This window comes from Martes martes, assembly GCF_963455335.1.
Source record: "Martes martes genome assembly, chromosome: X".
Classification (NCBI taxonomy): domain Eukaryota; kingdom Metazoa; phylum Chordata; class Mammalia; order Carnivora; family Mustelidae; genus Martes; species Martes martes.
Genome location: NC_137897.1, coordinates 9,061,371 through 9,086,114, shown reverse-complemented (window position 1 = coordinate 9,086,114; position 24,744 = coordinate 9,061,371). Strand labels below are relative to the sequence as shown.

General features: G+C 47.2%; 1 protein-coding gene across 1 annotated transcript; it reads right to left on the bottom strand.

The window, feature by feature from the left end:
- Positions 1-13,888: 13,888 nt before the first annotated feature.
- On the bottom strand, positions 13,889-23,698 carry TCEANC (transcription elongation factor A N-terminal and central domain containing). Its single transcript, XM_080795157.1, has 4 exons — positions 23,650-23,698; positions 21,397-21,523; positions 14,764-15,988; positions 13,889-14,461 (listed from the first exon to the last, which is right to left on the bottom strand). The coding sequence occupies exons 2-3, from the start codon at positions 21,452-21,454 to the stop codon at positions 14,931-14,933; spliced, it is 1,116 nt and encodes a 371-aa protein (XP_080651283.1). The 5' UTR covers positions 21,455-21,523; positions 23,650-23,698; the 3' UTR covers positions 13,889-14,461; positions 14,764-14,930.
- Between the last annotated feature and the right edge of the window lie 1,046 nt (positions 23,699-24,744).

The window sequence follows — 24,744 nt, the reverse complement described above, 5'->3', positions numbered from 1 at the left end:
CTCTGTCTCTCTGTCAAATAAATAAATAAATAATCTTTAAAACAAACAAACAAACAACAAAAAAAAACACCTCATTCCTTCCACCCTCTGAGGACACTGCGAAAATAGGGCCATCGATGAACCTGAACATGGGCTCTCAATAGACACCAAGTCTGCCAGCAGATCTGCGTCTCCCAGCCTCCAGAACTGTGAGAAATAAATTTCTGTGGTTTATAAGCCTCCCAGTCAATGGTATTTTGTAATAGCCGCCCAAATGGACCGAGAGAGTGGCTAGATAAAAAAATGTTAACAAAAATAAATTCCATTTATATAACCGACAAACACAGGAAATGAAAATTCAAAAAGATACCAATTCCAAGAGCAAAATTAGAAAACATTTAGAAGTAAACATAACAGAAAATGGGACTAGCTTAGTGGAGAAAAGGAAAGCCTGCCTCAGGAAGAAATACACTTAGGAGTTGTAAAGTTTTCTTATCTTCTGGGAGTGTCGGGGGGTTGGGGAGAAGAGGTTTTGCTTAGCACCTGAAGGCCCTTCTGTTCGGGAGACAACGGTTTTGTGAGTCTTTTCATTATAATAGCTCTGAAGGCCAGATACATAGATACCTGCTCTTCCAGAACCCTGGCAACAGGGACACAGGGCATGAGACCCAAGACCGGCCAATCAGATACTCTCTTTGAAGATCTGAATCTTAGGCAGGGAACACAGAGATGCTGGAATAGGTATAAGCTCATTCTGGCACGTGCAGTGGTGGCCCCTGGTATCCAGTGACCACGGATGGGGCCAGTGGCAGTACCTAGCACCTGGCAGCAGGCCATTCATGTTGTGGACTCCTATTGTTTCTGTCCGCTGTCCAAACTCAATACTCCAGCCTTGCCTCTTAGAACTATTCAATATCTCCCCCAAGAAATGCCTTTTCTAAGTTAGAACGAGGTGATGTCTTTATTTGAAACTACAGTTGACACTTGAACAATGAGGCACTTACAGGCACTGACTCCCATACAGTCGAAAATCCGCATATAACTTTTGACTCTCCCGAAACTTAACTACTAATAGCCTACTGTTCACCAGAGGCCTTACCAATAATATAAGCAGTTGATTAACACGTATTTTGTATGTTATATGTATTACATACTGTGTTCTTACAATAAAGTAAGCTAGAGAGAAGAAAATGTTAAGAAAATCGTAAGAAAGAAAATATATTTACAGTACTGTAACTGTATTTCTATTTTAAAAAATCCATGTTTAGGGGCACCTGGTTTAGGTGGCTCAAGTTGGTTAAGCGTCTGCCTTCGGCTCAGGTCATGATCCCAGGGTACTGGGATCAAGCCCTGCATCAGGTTCTCTGCTCAGCAGGGAGCCTGCTTCTCCCTCGGCCAGCCTCTCTGCCTACTTGTGCTCTCTGTCAAATAAATAAATAAAATCTTAAAAAAAAAATTCCATGTATAAATGAACCTGAGCAGTTCAAACCTGTGCTGTTCAAGGCTCAACTGTACAAACTCTGAACAGTACAAAAAGTCAGAATATATCCTATAGATCATCTACTGCAAACCTCCTGCGTTATAATATATGTTCAGGTAATTGGAGTTACATCTCCCTTAACACTTTTGTGTTGATCAGTCTAGGCTTAGCAAGGCTGTGGTTGAAGAAAAAAAAGAAGAAAGAAAAAGAAAAAAGGAAACAAAGGTGGACCCTTCCACCCCCCACCAAATCTCAGTGGCTTATAAAAACAAAGATTTCTTTCTCACATTAATGTCTGTTACAGGTCAGCTGTGGTTGCATTCCATGTTATGTTCCCTCTGGACCCGGGCGGATAAACCTGAGCTAACGGAGAAGCCCGTCTGATACACTGCAGCTCTCATTGGCTGGTTGGCTCTTAAAGCTTCTACCTGGAAGTGACATGCATCATTCCCACCCGTATGTCCTTGGCCAAAGCAAGTTACACACTAGGATGTACAAGCCTTCTAAAGGGATGGGGCAGTGCAAGTCACGTGGCAAATTTGATCTAAGTGGTACGGTTTTCCAGAATTGTCTCACTGGGAAGGTCATCAAATACTTGAGCAATAATACAATCTAACACAACCCTTATGACTCAGGGTTCTCTTTCATTCATTTGGTAAGTTTCAAATGCCATAACATGAGTGAAATACATTTATTTTGAATAAATTATTTTTTGGGGAGAGTGGGTTTGAAACATTAACCATCGTAACATGTGATCCAGTTTTATTAGAGTTAGATACAGTGCTTCCAAAGCATGGGGCGGCAGATGTAGAACAGAAACACATATGAACTCACTGAAATTCCACTCTAAGTAAAAACCTATTTTACAAAATTGCATTAAGCATCTACCATGCCCAGAGTTCATCTTGGGGCTTTGAGGGATACAGACATACCTAAGATGTACACAAGGAACTTAATGGAAAATCAAGGGGAAAAAAAACATATCTACAAATAACTTACGAAGCCGTGATAAAATAGAGGAGAGACAGAATGGAGAAAATTCATAGGACAAGCTAAGTGTGAAATCTCTCCTCCTAGAGATATAATAAATTGTGTGAGGAACCGACTACTTTAAAACAAGCCATATACTGGACGCCTGGGGGGGCTCCATCAGTTGGGCATTGGCCTTCGGCTCAGGTCATGATCCCGGAGTTCTGGGATCAAGTCCCTCATTGGGCTCCATGCTCAGCGGGGAGCCTGCTTCTCCCTCTGCTGCTCCCCCTGCTTGTGCTATCTCCCTCTCTGTCAAATGAATAAATGAAATCATATAAATGAATGAATGAATGAATGAATGAATAAATAAATAAATAAATAAAATAAGCCATGTAATTCTTTTTGTTTTCAAGCCATTTAATTCAGAGGCACAATAATTTTATACCACACGGTATGTGTGTTTGGAAGAAGATGTGCAGGGGAGGAAACACTGATCCAACAGGTTGCTAAGAATTCCTCACTTTGGTCTCATTAAGCAATGGCTACAAGTCTTTACTGAAACAGTGGTTATAGTGATGAGAATTGAGTGAACTCTACTTCGCCAACTAAAATAAGTGGTGGAAAATATCCGTATTTCCCTTTTCTTTTCTTTTTTTTTAAAGATTTTATTTATTTATTTGACAGAGATCACAAGTAGGTTGAGAGGCAGGCAGAGAGAGAGGAGGAAGCAGTCTCCCCACTGAGCAGAGAGCCCGACGTGGGGCTCAATCCCAGGACCCTGGGATCATGACCCAAGCAGAAGGCAGAGGCTTTAACCCATTGAGCCACCCAGGCGCCCCATATATTTGCCTTTTCTTAAAGAAAAAAATCTTGTGACCTTTATCTTGTAGATGAGTGGGGTTTTTTTTGTCTTTCAAAATGTCAAGTTTTAACATGTGATTATATTGACATAAAAATTTGAAGAAGTGCAATTATGACAGACGTAAATGCTAAATTATGTATGCAAATTCAATTAAAGCTGCGCTTTAAATAAAGGCCAGTACAGTCCCCTTGGTTAGTAAAATATGGTTTATTTCTCGAGTTAAAACAAAACAAAACAAAAAAACCATATGAAAGAAGCCAGACACAAAAGGCCACAGATTACATGACTCCACTAATGTGGAATGTCCAGGGTCGGCAAAACCTTAGAGACAGAAAGTAGGTTAGTGGTTCCCAGGGGCTCGAGGGAGAGAAGAATGGCAAGTGACCACTAATGGGTTTAAGGTGTTTTTGGTGGGGGGGGGGGTGATGGAAATGTTCCGGAATTAGATGATGGTGATGGTTGTACAACTTTGTGAATATACTAAAAACCAATAAAAAAAAAAAACTTATAAGTTGCAAATAATGTTTATATATGTGATTTGGGGGATGATTATTTTCAAAGAGGCACTTTTAGAATTACCGACATACAGCCAAGCACAATCTGTAATACACAGAAAAACTCAACAGCAGCAGTATCACCAAACAACTCTTTCAAATATGTTCCTTACCTACGATTTGTAGGGCCTTCTGGAAAGTAAAACAACAAACAGAAAGAATTTTATATATCTTTTAAGGATTTTATTTATTTATTTGAGAAAGTTGTGTTTTGTTTTGTTTTGTTTTTAAAAGATGCTCAACATCACTAATCACTGGGGAACCATAATTCAAGACCACCATGAGACACCACTTCATGCCCGCTAGGATGGCTATGATTAAAAAAACGGGAAAACAAGCGTTGGTGGGGATACAGAGAAGTGAGAACCCTTGTACTTTGATGGTGGGGATGTGAAATGGTGCAGCCACTCTGGGGAATAGTTGGGCAGTTTCTTAAAAAATCAAACACCATTTTACTATACGACCCGGCAATTTGGTACACACCCAAGACCCACACAAAGACTTGTATACAAATGTTCACGGCAGCATCATTCATAATAGCCAGAAAGTGGAACAACGCAGATGTTCATCATCTGGTGAATGGACACAAATTATGGTCTATCCAGTCAAAAAAACAACAACAACAACAACAACAACAACAAAAAACAAACTACTGCTCAGTAATATAAAGGGATGAAGTACTGGTATCGTGCTGTGACAGGAATGAATTTTGGGAACGTTTGCTAAGTGAAGGAAGCCAGCTGCAAAACACCACATGGTTCCTGTGACTCCATTTATATGAAATGCCTGGAACAGGCAAATCCATAAGGACAGAGGCAGATGGGTAGTTGCCTGGGGTTGAAGGTGGCACTGGGAAGTTAGTGCATTATAATGGGCACAAGGGATTCTATTGGGGTGATGGAAACATTCTAAAATTGGATTGTGGTGAAGGCTGCACCACTCTGGAAAACTGTGCAAACTCTCTACAATTCATTAGTACGTGTACTTAAACTGAGTGAATGTCGTTGCATGTAAATTATGCCTCAGTAAAGCTGTTAACAATATCCAGAACCTGACCACATTATGTTTTCTGCCACTGTATCTAGTGTGTGCTGTCTTATAAACTTTCTCTCTTTTTCCTTTGTTCAGACAGAAAAAGAGAGAGTTTGAGAGCAGGGAGAGGGGCAGAGGGAGAATCCCAAGCAGGCTCAACACCCAGCACGGAGTCAGACACAGGGCTCGATCCCCAAACCCCAAGATGGTGACCTGAGCCAAAGTCAAGAGTTGGACGCTTAACCGACTGAGCCACCCAGATGCCCCAATCTTTCCCTGTTTAGTACACTGTTTTCCATTTTAGCATTCAATAGCATTGTCACCAGAAATAAATAAGGAAAAGGAGATCAAAAATAAAATCCTAGAGGCGCCTGGGTGGCTCAGTTGGTTAAACATCCGACTTTGATTTTGGTCAGATTATCTCACCGTTGGGAGCTTGCATCTGCGTCCGTGCTCAGCAGGGAGTCTGCTTGAGATCCTCTCCCTCCCTCCCCTGCTTGGGTTCTCTCTAAATAAATTAAATAATTAAATCTTCAAGAATAAAAGAAAGATTTTCCCTCTCCCCCTGCCCCTCCCCCCACTCCTCTCTCCCTCTCAAAGGAAGGAAGGAAGGAAGAAACAAACAGAGGCACTTGGGTGGCTCTGTGGGTGAAGCATCTGCCTCCGGCTCAGGTCATGATCCCGCGGTCCTGGGATAGAGCCCACAGCGGGCTCCCTGCTCAGCGGGGTGTCTGCCTCTCCCTCTCCCTCTGCCCCTCCCACCGTTTGTGCTCTATCTCACATGCTCACGTGCATTCTCACACTCTCAAATAAATAAAATCTTAAAAAAAAATTTTATTTTAGAGAAAGAGTAGGGGGTAGGGGCAGAGGGAGAGGGAGAGAAAATCTTGAACAGACTTTGCACTGAGCGTGGAGCCAGACCAGGGCTCGATCTCACCACCCTGGGATCATGACCTAAGCCAAAACCAAGAGTCAATGTTTAACTGACTGCACCACCCAGGTGCCCCAATGATGTTGAACATCTTTTCATGTGCTTATTGAACATCCTTGTATCTTCTTTGATCTTCTTTGTTGAAATGTCTATTTAAATCCTTTGCCCAGGGGCGCCTGGGTGGCTCAGTGGGTTAAAGCCTCTGCCTTCGGCTCAGGTCATGATCCCAGGGTCCTGGGATCGAGCCCCACGTCGGGCTCTCTGCCCAGCGGGGAGCCTGCTTCCCCCTCTCTCTCTCTGCCTGCCTCTCTGCCTACTTGTGATCTCTGTCTGTCAAATAAATAAATAAAATCTTTAAAAAAAAAAAAAAATAAATCCTTTGCCCATCTTTTTTTTATAATTTTTTTTTTTTTTTTTTAAGAGAGAGAGAGGGAGGTGCCCCCAGGCTCGAGCTCACAACTCTGAGATCATGACCTGGGCCAAAATCAAGAGTCAGATGCTGAACCAACTGGGCCACCCAGGCGCCCCAATCTTTTGTCCATTTTTAAGTTGGGCTTCTTAATCTTTGAAATAGATCCACAAAGATTTGTTGATTGATTGGAAGTTCAAAGGAAGGGAAGGAAAGGACTTGATCATACCTCCAAGGTATTTAGCTTAAGTTATTCAACTATGCAGTTCCTATTAAGCGGAGAAGTAGTGTTGGAGAGAAGATCAGAAGCTTGATTTGAAACATATAAAGTTTGACATGCTTGTCAGAGGTCTCAAGTAGACTGTTAGATTTCGGGACCTGGGATTCAGAGGACAGACGCAAGCCTAAAGATAAAGGGGGGGGGGTCATCAGCATCTAGATGGTACAGAGAGCCATGGAACTAGACAGATCAACAAAGGAGGGAGTGTAGGTAGAGGTGTCCGGGGACTAAATTCTGGACACTCCAAAGTTAAGAGGTCAGGAAAATAATGCGGAAGCAGCCATAATACTGAGACAGAGTGGTCGGTAAGAGGGCAAACCGGAGAGCGTGCAACCTCCCACAAGCCACGTGGAGAGTGTTCCCAAGGAGGCCAGTGTCTCAAATGCTGCTGACAAGTTTCAGGGCTGAGGACCGTCCCTTGGATTTAGTAGTGTGGAGAGTGGACGTGGTTGGTGACCAGGACAAGCGGAGAGATCCGTGTTCGCTAGAAACTCGAGCATTTCATCCAAAAGCCTAAGAGGGAAGGCCGAGGTCCCAGGCCCGGTTCCTGTGGACAAGAGAGCGTTCACAAGCTGTAATTTGCGTTGTGAGGAATCAGTGAGGGTTTTGCGAAGACATACATTCAGATTCAACGGGTCTGAGATGGGGGGGATGGGGGGATGCATTTTTGTATTTGCTCCCAGGTCTGGCTGATGCCGCTGATGCCAGGGCCTCGCTGTGAGGTAGTGAATCTATCTGTAGTTTCTTTTCGAAGTACAGATCGGACTAGGATGTAAATGGCAACAGCTCTGGGGTGACGTGAGAAGACCGTCTGTGGTCTAGGGGCTTGATGTCATTCATAGTGCAGCTCAAGTCTGTGGCTTGAGAAACAGGGAGGAAGCACAGGGAGCCGTGATTGGGGATGGAAGCTTTAGCCCTGGTTTGTTTTGTGACTGCGAGAGGGAGGGGCTTTCTACGAGGAAATGCAAAGGCTGGGGCCGGGCAGACTGCCTGGGCAGAGGCCTCGAGCTGGCCCGGGAGGCTCTCGCAAGGCCCCTTTGAGAGCGACCACCATTATGTCTCCAGCACGACATATGTCATTTACCGCATGAATATACTAAAGGTTCAGAATGATTCGCTGAGATAAGTACCCAATAGAGGTCCTACTTAGTAATCGCCTCTCTCAGTTCATTCTTTTTTTAAAGATTTTATTTATTTTTTTGACAGAGAGATCACAGGTAGGCAGAGAGGCAGGCAGAGAGAGAGGGGAAGCAGGCTCCCTGCTGAACAGAGAGCCCGATGTGGGGCTCAATCCCAGGACCCTGAGATCTGATCTGAGCCGAAGGCAGAGGCTTAACCCACTGAGCCACCCAGGCACCCCTCATTTTTTTTCATTTTTTTATTTACTGAGCGCTAATTCCCACACCACACAATTCGCCAGTTCCAAGTGTATGATCCGACGGTGTTTAGCACATTCGAGGAGCAGTGTCACCTTCGCCACAATTGATTTTTGAAAGTTTTCATTTCCCCCAAAAGGAACCCTCAGGACCTTTAGCCGCCGCCTCGGTTCAAATGGCACAGAAACCCACTAACGTGACTGCAAGCTCTCTGCTGGGCAATTCGTGAGAAGTCACCAAGCTGGGGGCTAGGCGTACATCTGTCGCATGAAAACAAAACCACAGGCACACCTGGGTGGCTCAGCCGGGTAAGCGCCTGCCTTCAGCTCAGGTCATGATCTCAGAGTCCCGGGATCGAGTCCCAGATCGGGCTCCCTGCTCAGCAGGGAGCCTGCTTCCCCCTCTCCCTCTGCCTCCCACTCCCCCTGCTTGTGCTCTCTCTCTCTGTGCAACAGATAAATGGAATCTTAAAAAAAAAAAAAAAAAGGAAAAGTAAAGAAGAGAAACCTTTAAAAACAAAATAAAATAAAAATCTTAAAAAAAAAAAAAAAACCCAGAACAACCAAAACTGTAAAGCTGCAAGTCCTCGGTCTGAGAGACACTAAGGACAAGACAAGACACCTGGTGGACTCAGAGACACCAACACTCCACGTACACCTGGGACTTCTTTCTAGTCGGATGCGGGGGACCATCTACCTCAGCTTGCCCGCACAGGGGAGCACTCGGTTCCCCTGCCCTGGGTAAGAGCGAAGCAGCAGAGCGACTGGCCAAGCCCCAGCCGAGCCGTGGTTGGGGGCAAGAGAGTGGAAAGTGGGTTGCAGTTCTGTGTGCTCGGACCTCACCGGGCAGCTGTGGAAATGTCTTAATCTTTTGTTTCCACCCACCCAGGTGAATATATTTTGAAAATAGTAAGTTTTTGAATGGGCAATATTTAAATTTGTTTATTAATTAGATCTATAAATTTCCTATGGCTGTTGTAGATGCCTGAGTGGCTCAGAAGGTTTAAGCGGCTGCCTTTGCCAGGGAAGGGGCTCCCTGCTCAGTGGGGAGTCCGCTTCTCCCTCTCTCTCTGCCCTTCCCCCCTGCTTATATGCATTCCCTCTCTCAAATAAATAAATGAAAGCTTTAAAAAAGTTTCTGAAAATATGTGCCATCATTTGAAAAAGTAATGACTACTTCGAACCTACACCTGTTTGTACCTTGTTCATATTTTAAAAGAAAGAGTATGTCCAACAAATGCTTTTATCTTTTCAATTGTCCTATAGGATGCTTGCAATCATTTAACAAAAGATACAACACAGCTTGGTTCGTTAGTCACAACTGATTGCTACCTTTGTTATAGAGTCTCCCTAGGTCCTAAAGAGACAGGAGATACAAAGGCCAGGATAATTTAGAGGAAATAGTATTTGAAACTGCATTTATACACTTAGAGTCTTCAAATTCCCAAACTATATAAACATGTAAATGTCCCTTTAAAAGCTACACGTTTTTATATTTTAAAATTTAAGTATTTAACAAATCACTTACTTTTCAGAAAACCCGATAAACCCCATGGGGGCCCGCAAGGTTTGGGAAGGGTCCCGCGTCAGGAGAGCTGGCGACCCAGGCTGACCTCACTATCAGAGGGAGGAATGCAGAGCACTGGGCCACGCGGAGCCTCGAAACCACAGCTGAGAAACAGTTGTACCTGGGGTGGAACGAATAGGAAGTCTGGACGTTTCTGGAAGCAAACAGATATACAAGAAAACAGCCCGCAAACGACACCCCACCTGGCTCTGGCTCCATGTAGGCCTGCGTGACTATCCAAATCTCTCTGGGCCTCAGATTCTCACTTCTCAAACGCTGGCGGGGTCTTTGTGCGGGTTAAATGGGAGGCTGGAAATGAAGTGCCAGGAATCTAGCGAACGCGGCCATGAAATATCCGTCCCCCTTCCTCTGCCTGGCTAACCTCATCTCAACATTCAGCCTCAGCACCACAGCCTCCGTGAAGCCCTCCCTGATCCTCCGGCGTACGGTCGGTGTCTCCGTCCTAGCTCGTAATATCTAGACTGAGAGCTGGCCACGTCTTTGGCACTTCCCCTGCATCTTGCAGGCCCCGAGGCCTCGGACACGGCTGTTGATCACCTCACCGCCCCCAGTGCCGGGCCATAAAGCAATGGACAGTTGCCACCGCGGGTCATTTCTGATAACGCCCGGCAACGTCTCTGCAAACCTCATTTGCAGCAGTAATGCGGATGGAATTCTGCAAAGCTGTCATCCTTTCTCCTTTTGGACTGTGGGCTCTTCTGAAAGCAAGACGACGCCTTCTATAAATCCAGGCACTTACAGTAAATACCCCTGAGAGATATAAAAATATTTGTGTAAAATATTTTGCATTTACTGGGCAGTTATAAATAAAGCCGTCGGACCAGAGAGACGAAGACAAAACGGCCGCCCTCGCAAAGGCAGTGGAGCGCGGCCAGCGGCGGGCTTCCTGGCTGGTGCTTAGAAATGGTAATAGGGAATGAAAGGAGCCTCTCATCCCAGGAAGTGCTGGGGGAGAGACAGAGCTGCAATTGTATCCAACTTTTTATCTAAAAAAAGTAACCCGGACAAAAGGAGGGTGATGTGGGGAAAGGCACGGAGAGCCCCTCCAGGTTCAGGTGTAACAGCGGATGCTCAAGCCCGGTGCAGTGACTCCTCGTAACCAGGGCAACCAAGATCCAGGCTGCGCTTGTATTGTGCTGAATTTCTGCGCTGTTGGTTCATCTTTATTATGGGTCACGGGTAGGGAGTTTGCGGTTGTTGGAAGTGATGACACATCCGTTTGCAAAACTGCCAATATAAGGAAGGAAAAAAATATGTTTTCCTCTACCCCATCTAGCTTCTGGGCTGGAGCTCTGTAAGGAAAGACAGGTTAACAAAAGGAAAGCACTCACATTTGATACAAATTTTACATGACACAGGAGCCTTCATAAGGAAATGAAGCCCCGGAGAGTGCTAAGCCGGTGTTTTCGGGGCAGGTCGGGGAGGAATGCGATAGGACAGAAGGGGGTGAGCTAAGGGGGAAACCTAGAAAGTCCTCTTTGCTCAGATTGCCCTCAGTGTCCCTACCCTGCAGAGACCAGGGATGCTCCCTTCCTTGGGTATGGGGAGGGCACCGCTCCTAGGAGGGTCTCAGGACCTGCCTCGGGGACGGAGGGAGAGGCAGGCAGTCCTCTGGGCACAGGCCCTTACTCCATTTCCTTCAGCTTCCTGGTACTCGAAGAAGGTACCAGAGTTTAGAGTGGCGTTTCCTGAGCCCTGTCGCCAAGGACTTTGTCAACTGTAAAGATGCAGGGAGACCATCTAGTGTACTCTTGTTTGAACCCAGTCACGTGACAACCGGACGGTTGCCGTGGCCACCTGACTGGGTGTCTCCGCACCCATCCTGGCGTCCCTCCCCATCTCACTTAACAAAGCAGCCGGAGGGAAACTTCCGAAAGGCCCCTGAAGTTGTATCACTATGAACTGCCCCCTTCAATGGCTTCCCTTGGAAGAAACCCAAAGTCCTTACAATGACTGACAAGGGCCCTAATGAACCCAATGGCTCTTGTGACTTCCCCTCTCGTCCTTCGTCCCCTTGCCACTGTCCATCAGCTCTGGTGGGCTCCTGCGGCCACCCCCAGCCCCCATCTTGGGGCCCCTATACTTGCCAGTTCCTGTGAACGTGATTGTAAATTAAACAAAAGCTCCTTTCCCCCAGAAGAAATTTTAAAAACCCCCTTTCTTTTAGTGGGTAAGACACAGAATATGAAAGGATGATTATCTATACTTAAAAATATAATGCTGTCTCACTGGCTGAAAGAAAAAAAAACCCACATTGCTATTTGCCTATGTCTGGTTCCAAAAGTCAGTCCACAGGAAATGAGAAAGACTACCCAGATTTTTACATTTTGGAGAGTGAAGGAATTTCCATTTCAAATGCTTTTGTCTGCAAACGAAGTTTGCACAATTCCAACATAAAAACTTTTTTTAAAACCCCTCCACTCACAGAAAAACAAACAATGCCACGAACACTTGGTTTTCATGTGATGTGCTCTTTTAAAACCACTGAATAGTTTTTAAGATCGGACTAAGTCACATGAAACCAGTTTGTGCAACTTGAAGTTTTAGGTGACTTTCCAAGTCTCTTTAAAAGACTAGCATGTTACATCACAATAAGCAGCCCCGGGAAGCCACAGGGAGGGGAGAAAAAGATATCAAAATAGAATTTGCACTTGCTGGCCTCTGATTCCTTCAAACCCACTTGAACGCAAGAACATATTTTAGTTTTAGGAACCATTTGGGGAATTGTGTCATGAGGGAAACTGTGTATCTGGTTAGGCCTTTGGAGCTCTGACACAGGAAGTCAGGAACAGTGGGAGGGAAGAATTGGTGAAAATGTGTAGGTTTGGAGGTAACTATGAAGTAAACTTATTAAAACCATAACCGATAACATTTGACAAGTTCTCAAAAGGGAACAAAATCTGCTATAATCACACGGAAGGCGTGTTGCGCTTAAACAATTGCACAGGTTGGTTCAACACGGCAAAAGCTCCTGAAAGAAGGAATTCCCTCTTCATTTATTAGAGAAATGTTGGTAGATTCAAAGGCCGAGGCAACAATGGATGACCTCTGACAGATCAAGGCCTGTTTTTGCAGAAACAGATTTGGAACTTCAGACCTAAAAGGGTTCAGACCACGTGACCCCCCAAATATGCCATCCTGGCACCAGGATCATTCTGGGCCAAGAGCGAATGAGAAAAGGCATATGCAGAAGGTGCTCTCTGCCCCAAAGCAGAACGTAAATTCCCCTTGTGAATTCTGTATCTGGAAGAAGGTAACAACCTTTTCAGGATGACAGCAAGAACGGTCTACCCAACAAACCTTACTAAGTAACCATTACGTTCAGTAGTCCCCGCCATGCATTTGCCCTCCCAGTTTGCTGCCCCTATAAGCCTCAAGCCCCCTTCGTCTTGTTACTTCTCTACAAAAGTATCATTCTTTTTTTTAAAGATTTTATTTATTTATTTGACAGACGGAGATCACAAGTAAGCAGAGAGGCAGGCAGAGAGAGAGGAGGAAGCAGGCTCCCTGGTGAGCAGAGAGCCCGATGTGGGACTTGATCCCAGGACCCTGGGATCATGACCCGAGCCAAAGGCAGAGGCTTTAACCCACTGAGCCACCCAGACGCCCCTACAAAAGTATCATTCTTAAGATGCTATTACGAAAGCCCGAGTTCTAACCACCCATTTGGGATCTTCATCAGTGAGTTTCTTCTGTATGTATCGTGTCCTGCATGTTAATGGTTTTTCTCTCGGGAATCTGTCTTTTATCTATCTAATTTGCAGGCTCCCAGGTGCAGAGCCTAGAACTTTTTCCCTCCCCTACGGATCTAAACTCACAGGCCTCGAGAATACGAAGACTCCCTTAAGTCAGAGACCCAATTTCATGCATGATTTATAGACTTGAGAGAACTTGTGCAGAAAAACTAAAAAATCAACATACAACTCTTCTGACAAGGCAGAAGGACTCGAAACGAAATTCTAACTGTGGGGTCAGAGGCTAACTTTCATGATTTGAGGGAGAGACAAGTGAGGAAAGAGAGAGGAAAGTAACAAGGCCCTGGTCATCCGACTGTGCATCCTAAAGACACTATTCATCTTGTCCCACGTCGCCAGGAACTTGTTTCTCGGAAGTCGGTGCTAAGGCAGTCTTGCACGGTGAGTTCGGAGGGAGACCGTGCAAGTGGTTCCACCTGGGCTAGCTAAGGTTGTCCGGCTCAGCCAAGTCACAGCGCCTCCGGGGATCTGTTTCCTCGGGTATAAAGTGCACAGCCACGTTCTTTTCTTAAGGCTGTGAGACAATCACTTGAGAGCCTGTGTGTGAGGAGTTCTCAACTCTGCCTGCATCTCAAAACAACCTGAGGAATTAAAAAAGCCTGGGTTACACCCTGTGCACCCTGTGCATTTAGATTCAATTTTTTTTTTTTTAAGATTTTATTTATTTATTTCACAGAGACACAGCGAGAGAGCGAACACAAGCAGGGGGAGTGCGAGAGGGAGAAGTAGACTACTCACGGAGCAGGGAGCCCGCCCAGGCAATCCCACATGACCTGAACCAAAGGTTTAATGACTGAGCTACCCAGGCGCCCCTGGATTCAAGTGTTCTGGGGAAGGCCCCACCCCCCAGCATCAGTGGCTGTCAAAGCTCCCAGACAAGTCTCATATACAGGCCCTGCCAAGGACTGCAGGCCTACTGAGAAAGCAGCACTTCCCAGAATGCCTTGAATGGGATCACAGGGGGATCCTCCCAAAATGCAGTGTTGGGACTCAATGGTGTGAGGCCTGGGACTCTGTATTTCTAACAGGCTCTAGGGGGCCTTGCTGAGCTGCTCTCACCCACACTCTGAGTACAGCGAAGGGCTAAGTGGCCACAAAGCAGACAGTCAGTCATCTACTCTCTCCCCAAAACGTCAACTTTTAGTGGTCATGGCATGAACTTCAATGAATGACTTTCCTTCCTTAAGAATACAGTGTTGGAAGGGCGCCTGGATGGCAGTTGGGTAAGTGTCTGCCTTCAGCTCCTGGCATGATCCCAGGGTCCTGGGATCGAGCCCCGCATCGGGCTCCCCGCTCAGTGGGAAGCCTGCTTCTCCCTCTCCCCACCTTCTGCTCGTGTTCTCTCTTGCTATCTTTCTCTCTCTCCAATAAATAAACTCTTTTTTTTTTTTTTAAGATTTTTATGTATTTATTGGAGAGAGAGCAAAAGTTAGAGAGAATACAGAGACAGAGGGAGAAGCAGACTTGCCGCCGAGCCGGGAGCCCGATGTGGGGCTCGATCCCAGGTCGCTGGGACCACGACCTGAGCTGAAGGCAGACGCTTCACTGACTGAGCCATCCAGACACCCCTCAAATAAACTTAAAAAAAAAAAAAAACACACGAAACACAAAAGACTATAGTGTGTGTAAGATTTTAAAAATCAAGCATAAAAGGGTGGTGCCCAGAGAAAGGGTACCGCTCCGGTTCTTGGTTAAGAGAACACTCGTTGGCAGTCACAGGCACACCCACTTGCTATGGTACCACTGCTCCCCACATTCGTTACAGATCACGTAGGTCATCATCTCTTCATCTGGATTTGAATTCCGCACCCAGCTTGGCAGGAAAAGCGTTCCTCGGGCGATTACGGTGACCTCGCAGTTGAACTTCTCACAGCGCCTGCACTTTATTTTCCGGGTCGGCGTGCCCCCGGCAGCTTGGGGAAGGTGGCGCTCCCGGATGCCAGACTTCGTGTAGGAGGCTCTCAACTGCTTCAGCTCCTCGCTTGCCATCTCCATCGCCGTCATTTCAGCAAATTCTCTTGGAGACGTGGTCCCAGAGAGCAAGTTCTGTTGCAGGTGAGAATTGTGGGGGTTCTTCAGGTTGGCAACTTTGCTTCGAACACAAGTTTTGTACTTTCTGAGGTTCTTCGAGTGAAGGGTAAAAAGATGCCCTTCAATTTCTCTCGCCAAGTCTTGCCACACATCAGCCTTGGGCTGATCCGTGCACGCACTCGTTAGGGCTTCATAGAGGAGCTCTGTGCATCTGGCTCTCACAGGTGCGGCGGGATCCGGTGGCTCCCCGGACCTCCGGTCAGTGGACTGTGGGCCACTGCCCCCGAGATGCTCGTCCCTGGGCTCCATGTGACTTGTGCTATTTTCAGGCACAAGCGTTTCCAGGGCTCCCGCCAAATCGCGGGACGATGAATTAGAACTGGAGCCGCCTGACAGCTCATCCTGACTTGGGTCACGAGGAAGTCCGGGCTTTTCTTCCATTCTGCCCGGAGGGAGCGATGGAGGGCTGTCCCTCGGTGAAAAGTGGAGATCCTTATGAAGCGCTTTCCATTCTGACAGCAAACGCTTGGCTTTCTTTTTCAACGACACCGTAGGGCAGTTTCTGAGGACGCCGTACACTGCCCTGACCACAGCCGTCTCCTGGAGATGCTCTTTGGTCACCGGAAGAGTCTCCAGCTCGGCAAGGTGGTTGCCAAGATCCTCAAAACTCCTCTTAGACATCAGTTGCTCAATAAGGGAGGCTCTGGCTGCTACCTGCCTCTGCTCAGACATCCTTGCAGCTGCAAAGAAAAGAGAAAAGAGGTTTCTGGGTTTCTGTTTTGTTTTTTTTTTAAGCTTGGGCTTGCCAACTGCAGCCTCCTGATGGGAGCAGAGCACTTTCTGCCCATCACCTACGTGGCATTTTCTGCAAGAGTTATGTAACACAAGTGGGCGGGACCTGTTAGCAAATGGAATCTGCACTGTGGTCTGGTTCAGTTTCAAAAGGCTGAGTTTGGGTCGTTGGAAAAAAGAAAAAAAAAAAGGCAGCACCGCCACCAGCTTCCGCATTAACCGTTGCTTGTGAGAAGCTCGTGGGAAGAGCCCCAGAACTTCTTCCATCCCAAATTTTACAAATCAATGATCGTTCCAGATCCGGATCGGTCGGTTGCTTTGGATCGACTCTGGTGGTCATGCTGAGCATGCAATCATGCCAGGGTCAGCAACAATGGGGTAAGTCAGAGCAAGGCTGTACTGTTCCCCCAACACTCAGCTATAGAGCTGAACTCCTTGCTGATTTCATCATCTTTAAGTGGTACTTTTCTGAATAATAGAACGAGAAACAGGGCAGTAAGGGGATGCTGTTTAATGTCCCAAGGAATGTGAAGAAATCGTAAGGCAGTAAGGCGGCACGGCGGCCGGAAGCAGACCTGATGGGCCCCAGGAGTCCACGGGCACTGCGCTGACATCGGAGCCTTCTGAAAAGCAGGATGAGGGTTCAGACTAAGCAATCTGGACAAGTTATGACTTTGGACCAGCTGGTTCCTAGGCCAGTTTGGTTCCATTAACTTTTTTGTTTAATTTTGAGATACAAAAAGTTGCTTGATGATTATATCTGTGGGAATCCCATCGCGGGCAGGTAAATGTTTACTTTATCTAACCAGGCTCTTTTTCTCCCCACATAATGTACACAACCTTGATACCTAATACCCCTGGATCTACACCTGCCCATCTGGCCTAAATATGGACTTATGCATCTTAATGCAGGGACCCTGTCTTTTCAAAAACTCACGGGCTTCCATTTTATAGCATTTGATATTAAATGCTCATCGCCGGGGCGCCTAGGCGGCTCAGTAGGTTGAGCGTCTGACTCTTGGTTTCGGCTCAGATCCTAATCTCAGGGTCCTGGGATCGAGCCCCATGACGGGCTCTGCACTCAGCGGGAGTCAGCTTGAGAGTCTCCCTCTCCCTCCCCCACTGCCCCACCCCCTGCTCACACTCTCTCTCTCTAAATAAATAAAAGCTTAAAAAATGTCCACCACTGAGCACACAGTCTAATAACACCGAAGCAAGCACAGAGAGGATCAACGCAGTCTTCTTAGAAACCATCTGACAAATTCCACAAAATGCAGTGTCCTTTTCTTTTAGTCGGTGATTCGACTTTTATAAATTTACTTTAGGGAAACGAGAGATGTGGAAGCTGTCCGGGTAAGAATCTTCTTCCAACTCCGAAGAAACTGTGAGGTCCCAAATGGTTAAACTTGCACAGAAATGTTCAGAGAAGCATTATTCTTAATAGCCCAAAAGTGGAAACAACCCAAATGCCAGTCAGCTGATGGAGAAACATGTAGCTTACCCATGCAATCGAACAGTATTTAGCAAAACAGAAAGGACCCAGGAGATTCTGATATGTACAACAGGGATGACCCTTGAAAGCAGGAAGCTAGTTAAAAACACAGAAGACCCCCTATTGTAAGATTCCATTCATATGAAATGTCCAGAATAGGCAAATCTACAGAGACAGGGAATAGACTGGTGGTCGACTAGGGCTGGGGTGGAGGGATGGGGGGAACCAGTGGGGTGGAAGGAAAGGGGGGCGGCTGCCCACGGGTGCGGAGTTTTTCTTGGGGAAAGTGAACAATGTTCGCTGAAGCTGACCGTGGTTGTGAACTGCACAACTGTTTTTTTTCAAACTAAACATCACTGAAGTGTACGCTTTGAGGAGGTGAACTGTATGGTGTATAAATTAGATCTGAATAAAGTTATTATTTAAAAACGGCATATAGAGTCTGATCCAAATCTCATTTAAGAATCCCACGTGAAGAGAAAAGGTCAAAAACAAATACTCGAAATTTTAGACAGTGACGTTTTCTGAATGGCAAGGTTTTAAAGATTATTTATTTATTTATTTATCTGAGAGAGCAAGCATCTCAGAGCAAGAAACTCAGAGGAGGAAGCAGATTTCCCATGGAGCTGGGAGCCTGATGTGGGACTTGATCCCGGGACTCCAGGATCATGACCTGAGCAGAAGGCAGCAGCTTAACCAACTGAGCCACCCAGGCGCCCCTGAATGGCAAAATTTTAGATGATTTTTTTTTAAGACTTTATTTATTTATTTGACAGAGATCACAAGTAGGCAGAGAGGCAGGCAGAGAGAGAGAGAGGAGGAAGCAGGTTCCCCGCTGAGCAGAGAGCCCGATGCGGGGCTCGATCCTAGGACCCTGGAATCACGACCTGAGCCGAAGGCAGAGGCTTTAACCCACTGAGCCACCCAGGTGCCCCTAGATGATTTTTTGTTTGTTCTTTTATTCCTCCCCGTATTTTGCATGATGAGCATGTGTTATTTTCCTAACCAGAAAAGTGATTCGTCCAATATCATTTCCCAATAAACTCCAGATATTTACAATGTTTGCCTATTGGAAAATGGCACGGTAAATGCTCTTCTACCTTCCCTCTGGAATCAGAGCATCATTAACGGTGCTACGTGACCCGTGGCTTCGCCTCCAGATTAGCATCGACAGTTTCCTAAGAGGTCTATTGCTGAATCTAAACCAGCTGAATGTCCCCTGGGACAGACACACCCTCGGTCACAACTGTGAGGTTCCTACCGATGTTTCCCTGCTGGACCAGCTCAAGGATGACCAAGATTGCGAGTCTGGCATTTTTGCCACCAGAGGGAGCCGGCATGTAGACAACCTGGGCAGTCACTGGGTGAGCCAGCAATTCAGGATCGTGAGAGGCTTTTTTGTTGTTGTTAAGATTTTACTTATTTATTTGAAAGAGAGAGAGAGAGAGCGAGCTTGAGAACGGGGTGAGGGGTAGAGGGAAAAGCAGGCTCCCCACTGAGCAGGGAGCCGGAAGCAGGGCCCGATCCCAGGACCCTGGGATCATGACCCGAGCCGAAGGCAGACGCTTAACTGACCGAGCCACCCAGGCACCCTTAAGAGGCTATTTTTATCATTATCAAGAATCAGTACTTCAAGATCATTGTTTTAGCTTTTGACAATTCCAGACTGCAAAGAGTGAAGGAGGTCTTCCTAGGGAGCAAAGGCTCAGCAAACAAAGAACAGGCAAGGTAAAAATGCCGAAAAATTAAAAACACACGGCCTCCCTTACTGAACATTTCTCTCAGAACTGTCTGCCTGACGTCCCGGGATCTGGAGGAAGTCAGGCCGCCAAGTCATCGTGATAAGGTTTCAAGCTGCTTAATACACTCGAACCCTGCCCAGCTTGCTGCAAAGTTTCCTAACGAAGAAAAAACAGTCCTCTTGCCTGCACTCTGTATTCTTTCTAGAGTTATCACTACCGAAGAAATCAGGCTGGAAGTTTGCCGGGTGTTGGCAAGGTGGTTAATGAGAGACAGGTCTCCAGGGCCCACAAGGAGGTTAGGCAATATTTAACTCAGGTCAGAATTTCCCACCGAACATAGTCCGTCTCACCAGCGAAACTTTTCCTTCACGTCTGTAAATCTACAGACGTTCACGGATGCAGGCATAAGCACTCTGCTCTTTATTTCCCATGTCCTTTTAGTTACCGAGTTCCTCCGTATTCCTTTTTCATTTCTAGTTGTGGTAAAATGCACGTACCGTAAGACTTAGCAACATTTGTAAGGGTATGGTTCAGTAGTGTTCAATACATTCGCGTTGTCGTGCCCCCAACTCCCAGAACTCCGCTCCTCTTGCAAACCAAACTTTGTACCCATTAAACAGCGGCTCCCCACTCCTGTCTCCCCCACAACCCCTGGCAACCATCATTCCACCTTCTGCCTTGAAACGGACTACGCGCTGCACGTAAGTGGACTCATACAGCATTTGGCCTTCTGGGTCTAGCTTATGTCACTCAGCATAATGCCCTCGAAGGTCACCCGTGTTGGAGCCTGTGTCCTGGATCATTCATATTCCACTGTAGGTACAGATCACGTGTTCCTTATCCATTCAAAATAAATGCTTGGGTTCCTTCCACCTTTTGGCCACTGTGACTAACGCTCTATGAACATGGGTACACAAATATTTCTTCGGGACCCTCCTTTTCAATGCTTCTGGGTAAATATCCAGGAGTGGCATTGCTGGGTCACACGGTGGTTCTATTCGTAATTTTCTGAGGAACCGCCATACTGTTTTCCATCCTCCTCCATACGTTTAACAGCATTTAACTGCTGTCAAACTTTCTGCTCTCCCTGTGGGAGAATGATGTGGATATAAAGCATTTATTGCTCCAGGAGGGTATACTGTAAAAGCAACTGAGATACAAAATTTTGAGCATTGCCATAAGAAGACTAAGTTGTGTCTCCAGTTTATAGCTCGACAGAGTTCATTCAATAAACATTTATCATGTATGTAGGACATATGAGATGCTGAGCCTTGAGGAAGCTGACTGCCCAGTGGAAGGAATACGGGCAAAAAAATGGGCCGTGTCTCCGAAGGACAGACACGGCTGCTAGAGGCCACTCAGAGGAGGAATCCAGAAGCCAGGCTGGGCTCCCTATCATCTGGCAGGTTCTAACTGCTTCTTCCCTGCATTTGCTCTGACTCACGCCTCTTTTTTGGAGGGATCATCCTCTAGTACAGACCTCAGCAAGACATCCCCTCATCTTCCCACTTAAAGCCCTTCGGAGGCTCCCTCTGCTCTCAGGATGGAGCCCCGAGGCCCTCGGCCAAGTGATAAAAAGCCACCTTCCAGCCTCCCCCGTGACCTCGCTGGTCCGCGACAGGCACTGCCCATTTCGCGGCTCTGTGCTTCTGTGTCAGCAGCTCCCTGGGCCAAGCCTGCTTCTCGCCGCCAGGAGCTGTCAGTCCTGACTCTCAGCCTCAGTCAGCTGGAGAAATTAAACAGCGAACACAGAAACAATGCCAGCGCCTCGTCCCAGACAGAAAGGGATCAGAATCCCCGACGGGAGGCCTGGGTATTGTCCCAGCTGTTCAAGTGACTCTGATTTTAACCAGAATTGCCACCACTGCCCTGTACACACAGGCACGAGGCCTTCCCGTGGCAGGACTGTCTCCGTTACACTGCCATCAGCCCAAAGATGGCTCCGGACCTGCTCCTACACTCTGTTTTTGGATTTCTCTGACAAGCTCCATTGGGAGAGATGAAAACCACCTGCTGTACACCGCTCACCTGAGAACCTTCTCTACAATTACAGCCTTTTAAGTGTCACGAGGTTTTAAGTGTCACGAGGCACCCAATTCCCTGTACCCACGCCCTCCCTTACCTCTTAACAGCAGGAGACAACGTGCATTTCTTGAACTCCACGTGCCAGCCACATTCATGTCCTCTCCATCCTTACCACGAGCCCGAGTCAGGTAGACGGCTTATCTCCATCTTACAGATGAGGAAACCTGTTTAAAAAAAAAAAAACAAAAAACAAATGTTCGCAGTGGCTCTTTTCATGGCATGTATCACATTAAAATTTTTTTTATTGTCTGCCTTCCCCACAAGACCGCAGAAGAATGATGTATTTCTTTCGCTGAGACAAGCCTGGCAAACACCTGGTCAGTGCTTCCTATTACTCAACAAGTGGGTTTTTTTGCTGCTGTTGTTAAATGAGAAAAGAGCATCCCGAGTGCTCCCACTCCTCTCTGCTCGTGGGCTTCATTCTTTTCACTCCATACCAAGCTTGCTTGTACCCCCACGGGACTGAAGCCCAGTGTCCCTCAGCTTCTTCCACCGGAGCCAACCTCATCTCTAGTTCAAAAAGTCATTCAAAAGGAGGGAAAAAAGGGCCGCAGCAGCAGCATGGTGCCCGCTGTGGGCTGACCGAGCAGACTCCAGAAATCAAGCGTTTGGGGATAGGGTGGGTCAAGGCGGTGTAGCTCGCGGAAGTGAGGGGTGTTAAGCATGTCCGGTAAGTTTCTTGCTCATTCTGTGCCTCGATTTCCTTGTCTACAAAATCAGGGAAATTCCACATCCTCGGATTCATATGGGAAATGAATGAGATAGTCCTTATAAACTCCTTAGAGCCATGCCTGTCACACAGTTAGGTCTGACCGACAATGACACAGGGCTATCATGAAAAGATTTACGTGACGTGTATCCACCATACCAGGCACTGTTCTAGAGCAAGGCGCCGGCAAACTTTTTCCATAAAAGGGCACACAGTAAATATTTTCAGCTGTTGCAGGCCATCGGATCCCTGTACGGACTATCCAGCTCTGCTGTTCTTGCGGCATAGACCATACATGAAAGAATGGGGGGCGCCTGGGTGGCTCAGTGGGTTAAGCCTCTGCCTTCGGCTCAGGTCATGATCTCAGGGTTCTGGGATCGAGTCCCACGTCGGGCTCTCTGCTCAGCAGGGAGCCTGCTTTCCCCCTCTCTCTCTGCCTGCCTCTCTGCCTACTTGTGATCTCTCTCTGTGCATCAAATAAATAAATAAAATCTTTAAAAAAAAAAAAAAAGAATGGGGATGGCTTTGCTCCAGTGAATCCTTTTTCAAAGACAGGCAGTCTGGATTTGGCTGCAGGCCCTCATCTGCTGACCCCTTTCTAAAGCAGTGCTATCCAAAAGAAATATTACACAGGCCACAGGTACAATTTAAAGTTTTCTAGTAACCACGTTAAAAAATAAACAGGGGAAATTCATGACATTTTACCTAAACAGTGTGTTCAAAATCCTGCCATTACAACATGGAATCGATAAAAACAAATTAGTGATCTTTTACATTCTCTTTTTCATACTAATTCTCCAAAATTCCCTGTTTGACACTACCACACGTCTCAATTAGGACTAGGAACATTGCCAATGTTCACTAGCCTGTGTAGCTAGTGGCTACCTATCGGACAACACAGTTCTAGAGCATCTGCTAATAGGGGTAATGTTTACATACACACCGGTACCCCTAGGTTCTGAATGCGTATCAAAAAGAGTTTACACGTGGCCAGCAAGAGCAGGTCCTATGGATCTGTTGACTGAATGCATATAAAAGCTTGCAAATATTAATACGGGTAGGTTGCACCCATCTGCCCACACCTGGCTTAAACCCCGGGGAGAGGGGAGATCCGAGAAATTGTTTCTAGTCATAAGTCACGTACACCTCTCCAGCCACACAGGGAGGCCCTTCCCCAAATGGAGAACCGATGCCAAGTGTTGGCACGCCGCCGTTTCAGAACAGCCCCTCAACACTGCGCTACTGCCCTTTCAGGTTGGAATGATCCCTGGCACAGGGGCACTGAGTGGAAGGAACCAGCCCAAGGGCCCGCTCTGCCCGGGTTCGGGTTCCGGAGGGTGGGGCGCGGCGACGAGCGAAGTCTGCTGCAAGCCGTCCCGGGGTGCCAACCTGGCACCCAGCACAGAAGCAGCGGCGGTCCCAAGAGAGCTGCCCACCCAGCGACTTCAGGGGGAGAAGAGGGGCGAGGGCACGATCGGGCCTACCCGACCCAGGACGCACCGAGGGCACCCCCCGGGGCAGTGGTGGGTTTTCCCGAGCACCGGTGGCCTGAGACACCGGAGAACCGCCGGCGTCGCTCACCGAGAAGCGCAGAAGCCCGGGAGTCTCGGGACACCTCGGCGTCGGGGGCGAGATTCCGGTACGCGGGGCGGGACCACCAAGGCTCAACCAATCCAAGCCCGCAGACTAGAGAAGGCCGGCCTGGGGCGCTGGCGCATGCGTGCTAGGTAAATGGTGTCTGCGCAGAGCGACGAGCGGCGGTGAGTCCTCCCGCAACGGTGGCTGCTGGTGGCCCCCGGGCCTCGCTGACAATCTGGCCGCGGGGCGTGCGTGGAAAGAAAGTACCCCCAGTAATGCCTTTCAGCTGCAGAGTTTGTTGAACTACTCTACGACATACGCGTTCTGCTTTCATTCAGGACATTAATTAACGAAATGCTGACAAAACCTTGGCCCAAAATGCCATTGAATGCAGCAGTTAATTCGACAAGTATTTCTTGCACCCCTAGCACACATCAGTTGATATGGAAGTAGTATTCATTCATTAAGTAGCCATGTACGTCCTGCACTTCTCACCTGTACGCATTCTTTCCCTGCAGGGGTCCAATAAAATCAAAGCGATGGTAAAACTAGAGACTTTATTTTCAAAAGGCTATTGTTTTAAGATTGTTTCTAACACAAGAACGAAGTGAGACACCTATAAATCTAATTTATTGAATAGGCTCTTGGGGGCCCTTGGGTAGCCTCAGCGGTTAAGCAATGGCTTTGGGCTGGGGTCCTGATCTCCGGGTCCTGGAATCAAACCTCTCGTCCCGCTTCCTGGTCTGCGGGGAGTGTGTTTCTCCCTCTCCCTCTGCCCCTCCCCACTGCTCATTCTCTCTCTCAAATAAATAAATAACATCTTTGGGGCGGGGGGAGTAAATTTAATTGAATTGGTAGGCCGGCTGGAGCAATTACATGTACTCGAGACCAGCTTTTATGAAATGGGGTCCAAGTGGCGGACTTTGGTGGGCTTGGGCCGCCCAGCTTTCAGCCTACCCTCTGAACAGCCAACCGGGCCTGCCATCTTCCCTAACCAGGGGCCAGCTACAGGACCAAGCTGGGCCCACTGCATACCCCTCCCTGGAATGTGAATTTTGAGCAGAGTAATGTGGAGACTAGTATGGTGAGAGATCGTTC

What these genes read in the sequence shown, in the direction of transcription:
- TCEANC (XM_080795157.1), bottom strand. Translation starts at nt 21,454, where the DNA reads ATGAATGTGGCTGGCACGTGGAGTTCAAGAAATGCACGTTGTCTCCTG. An exon ending in TTGTCTCCTGCTGTTAAGAG is followed by an intron (nt 15,989 to 21,396) that starts GTAAGGGAGGGC and finishes TTTTCTTTGCAG; the next exon opens with CTGCAAGGATGTCTGAGCAG.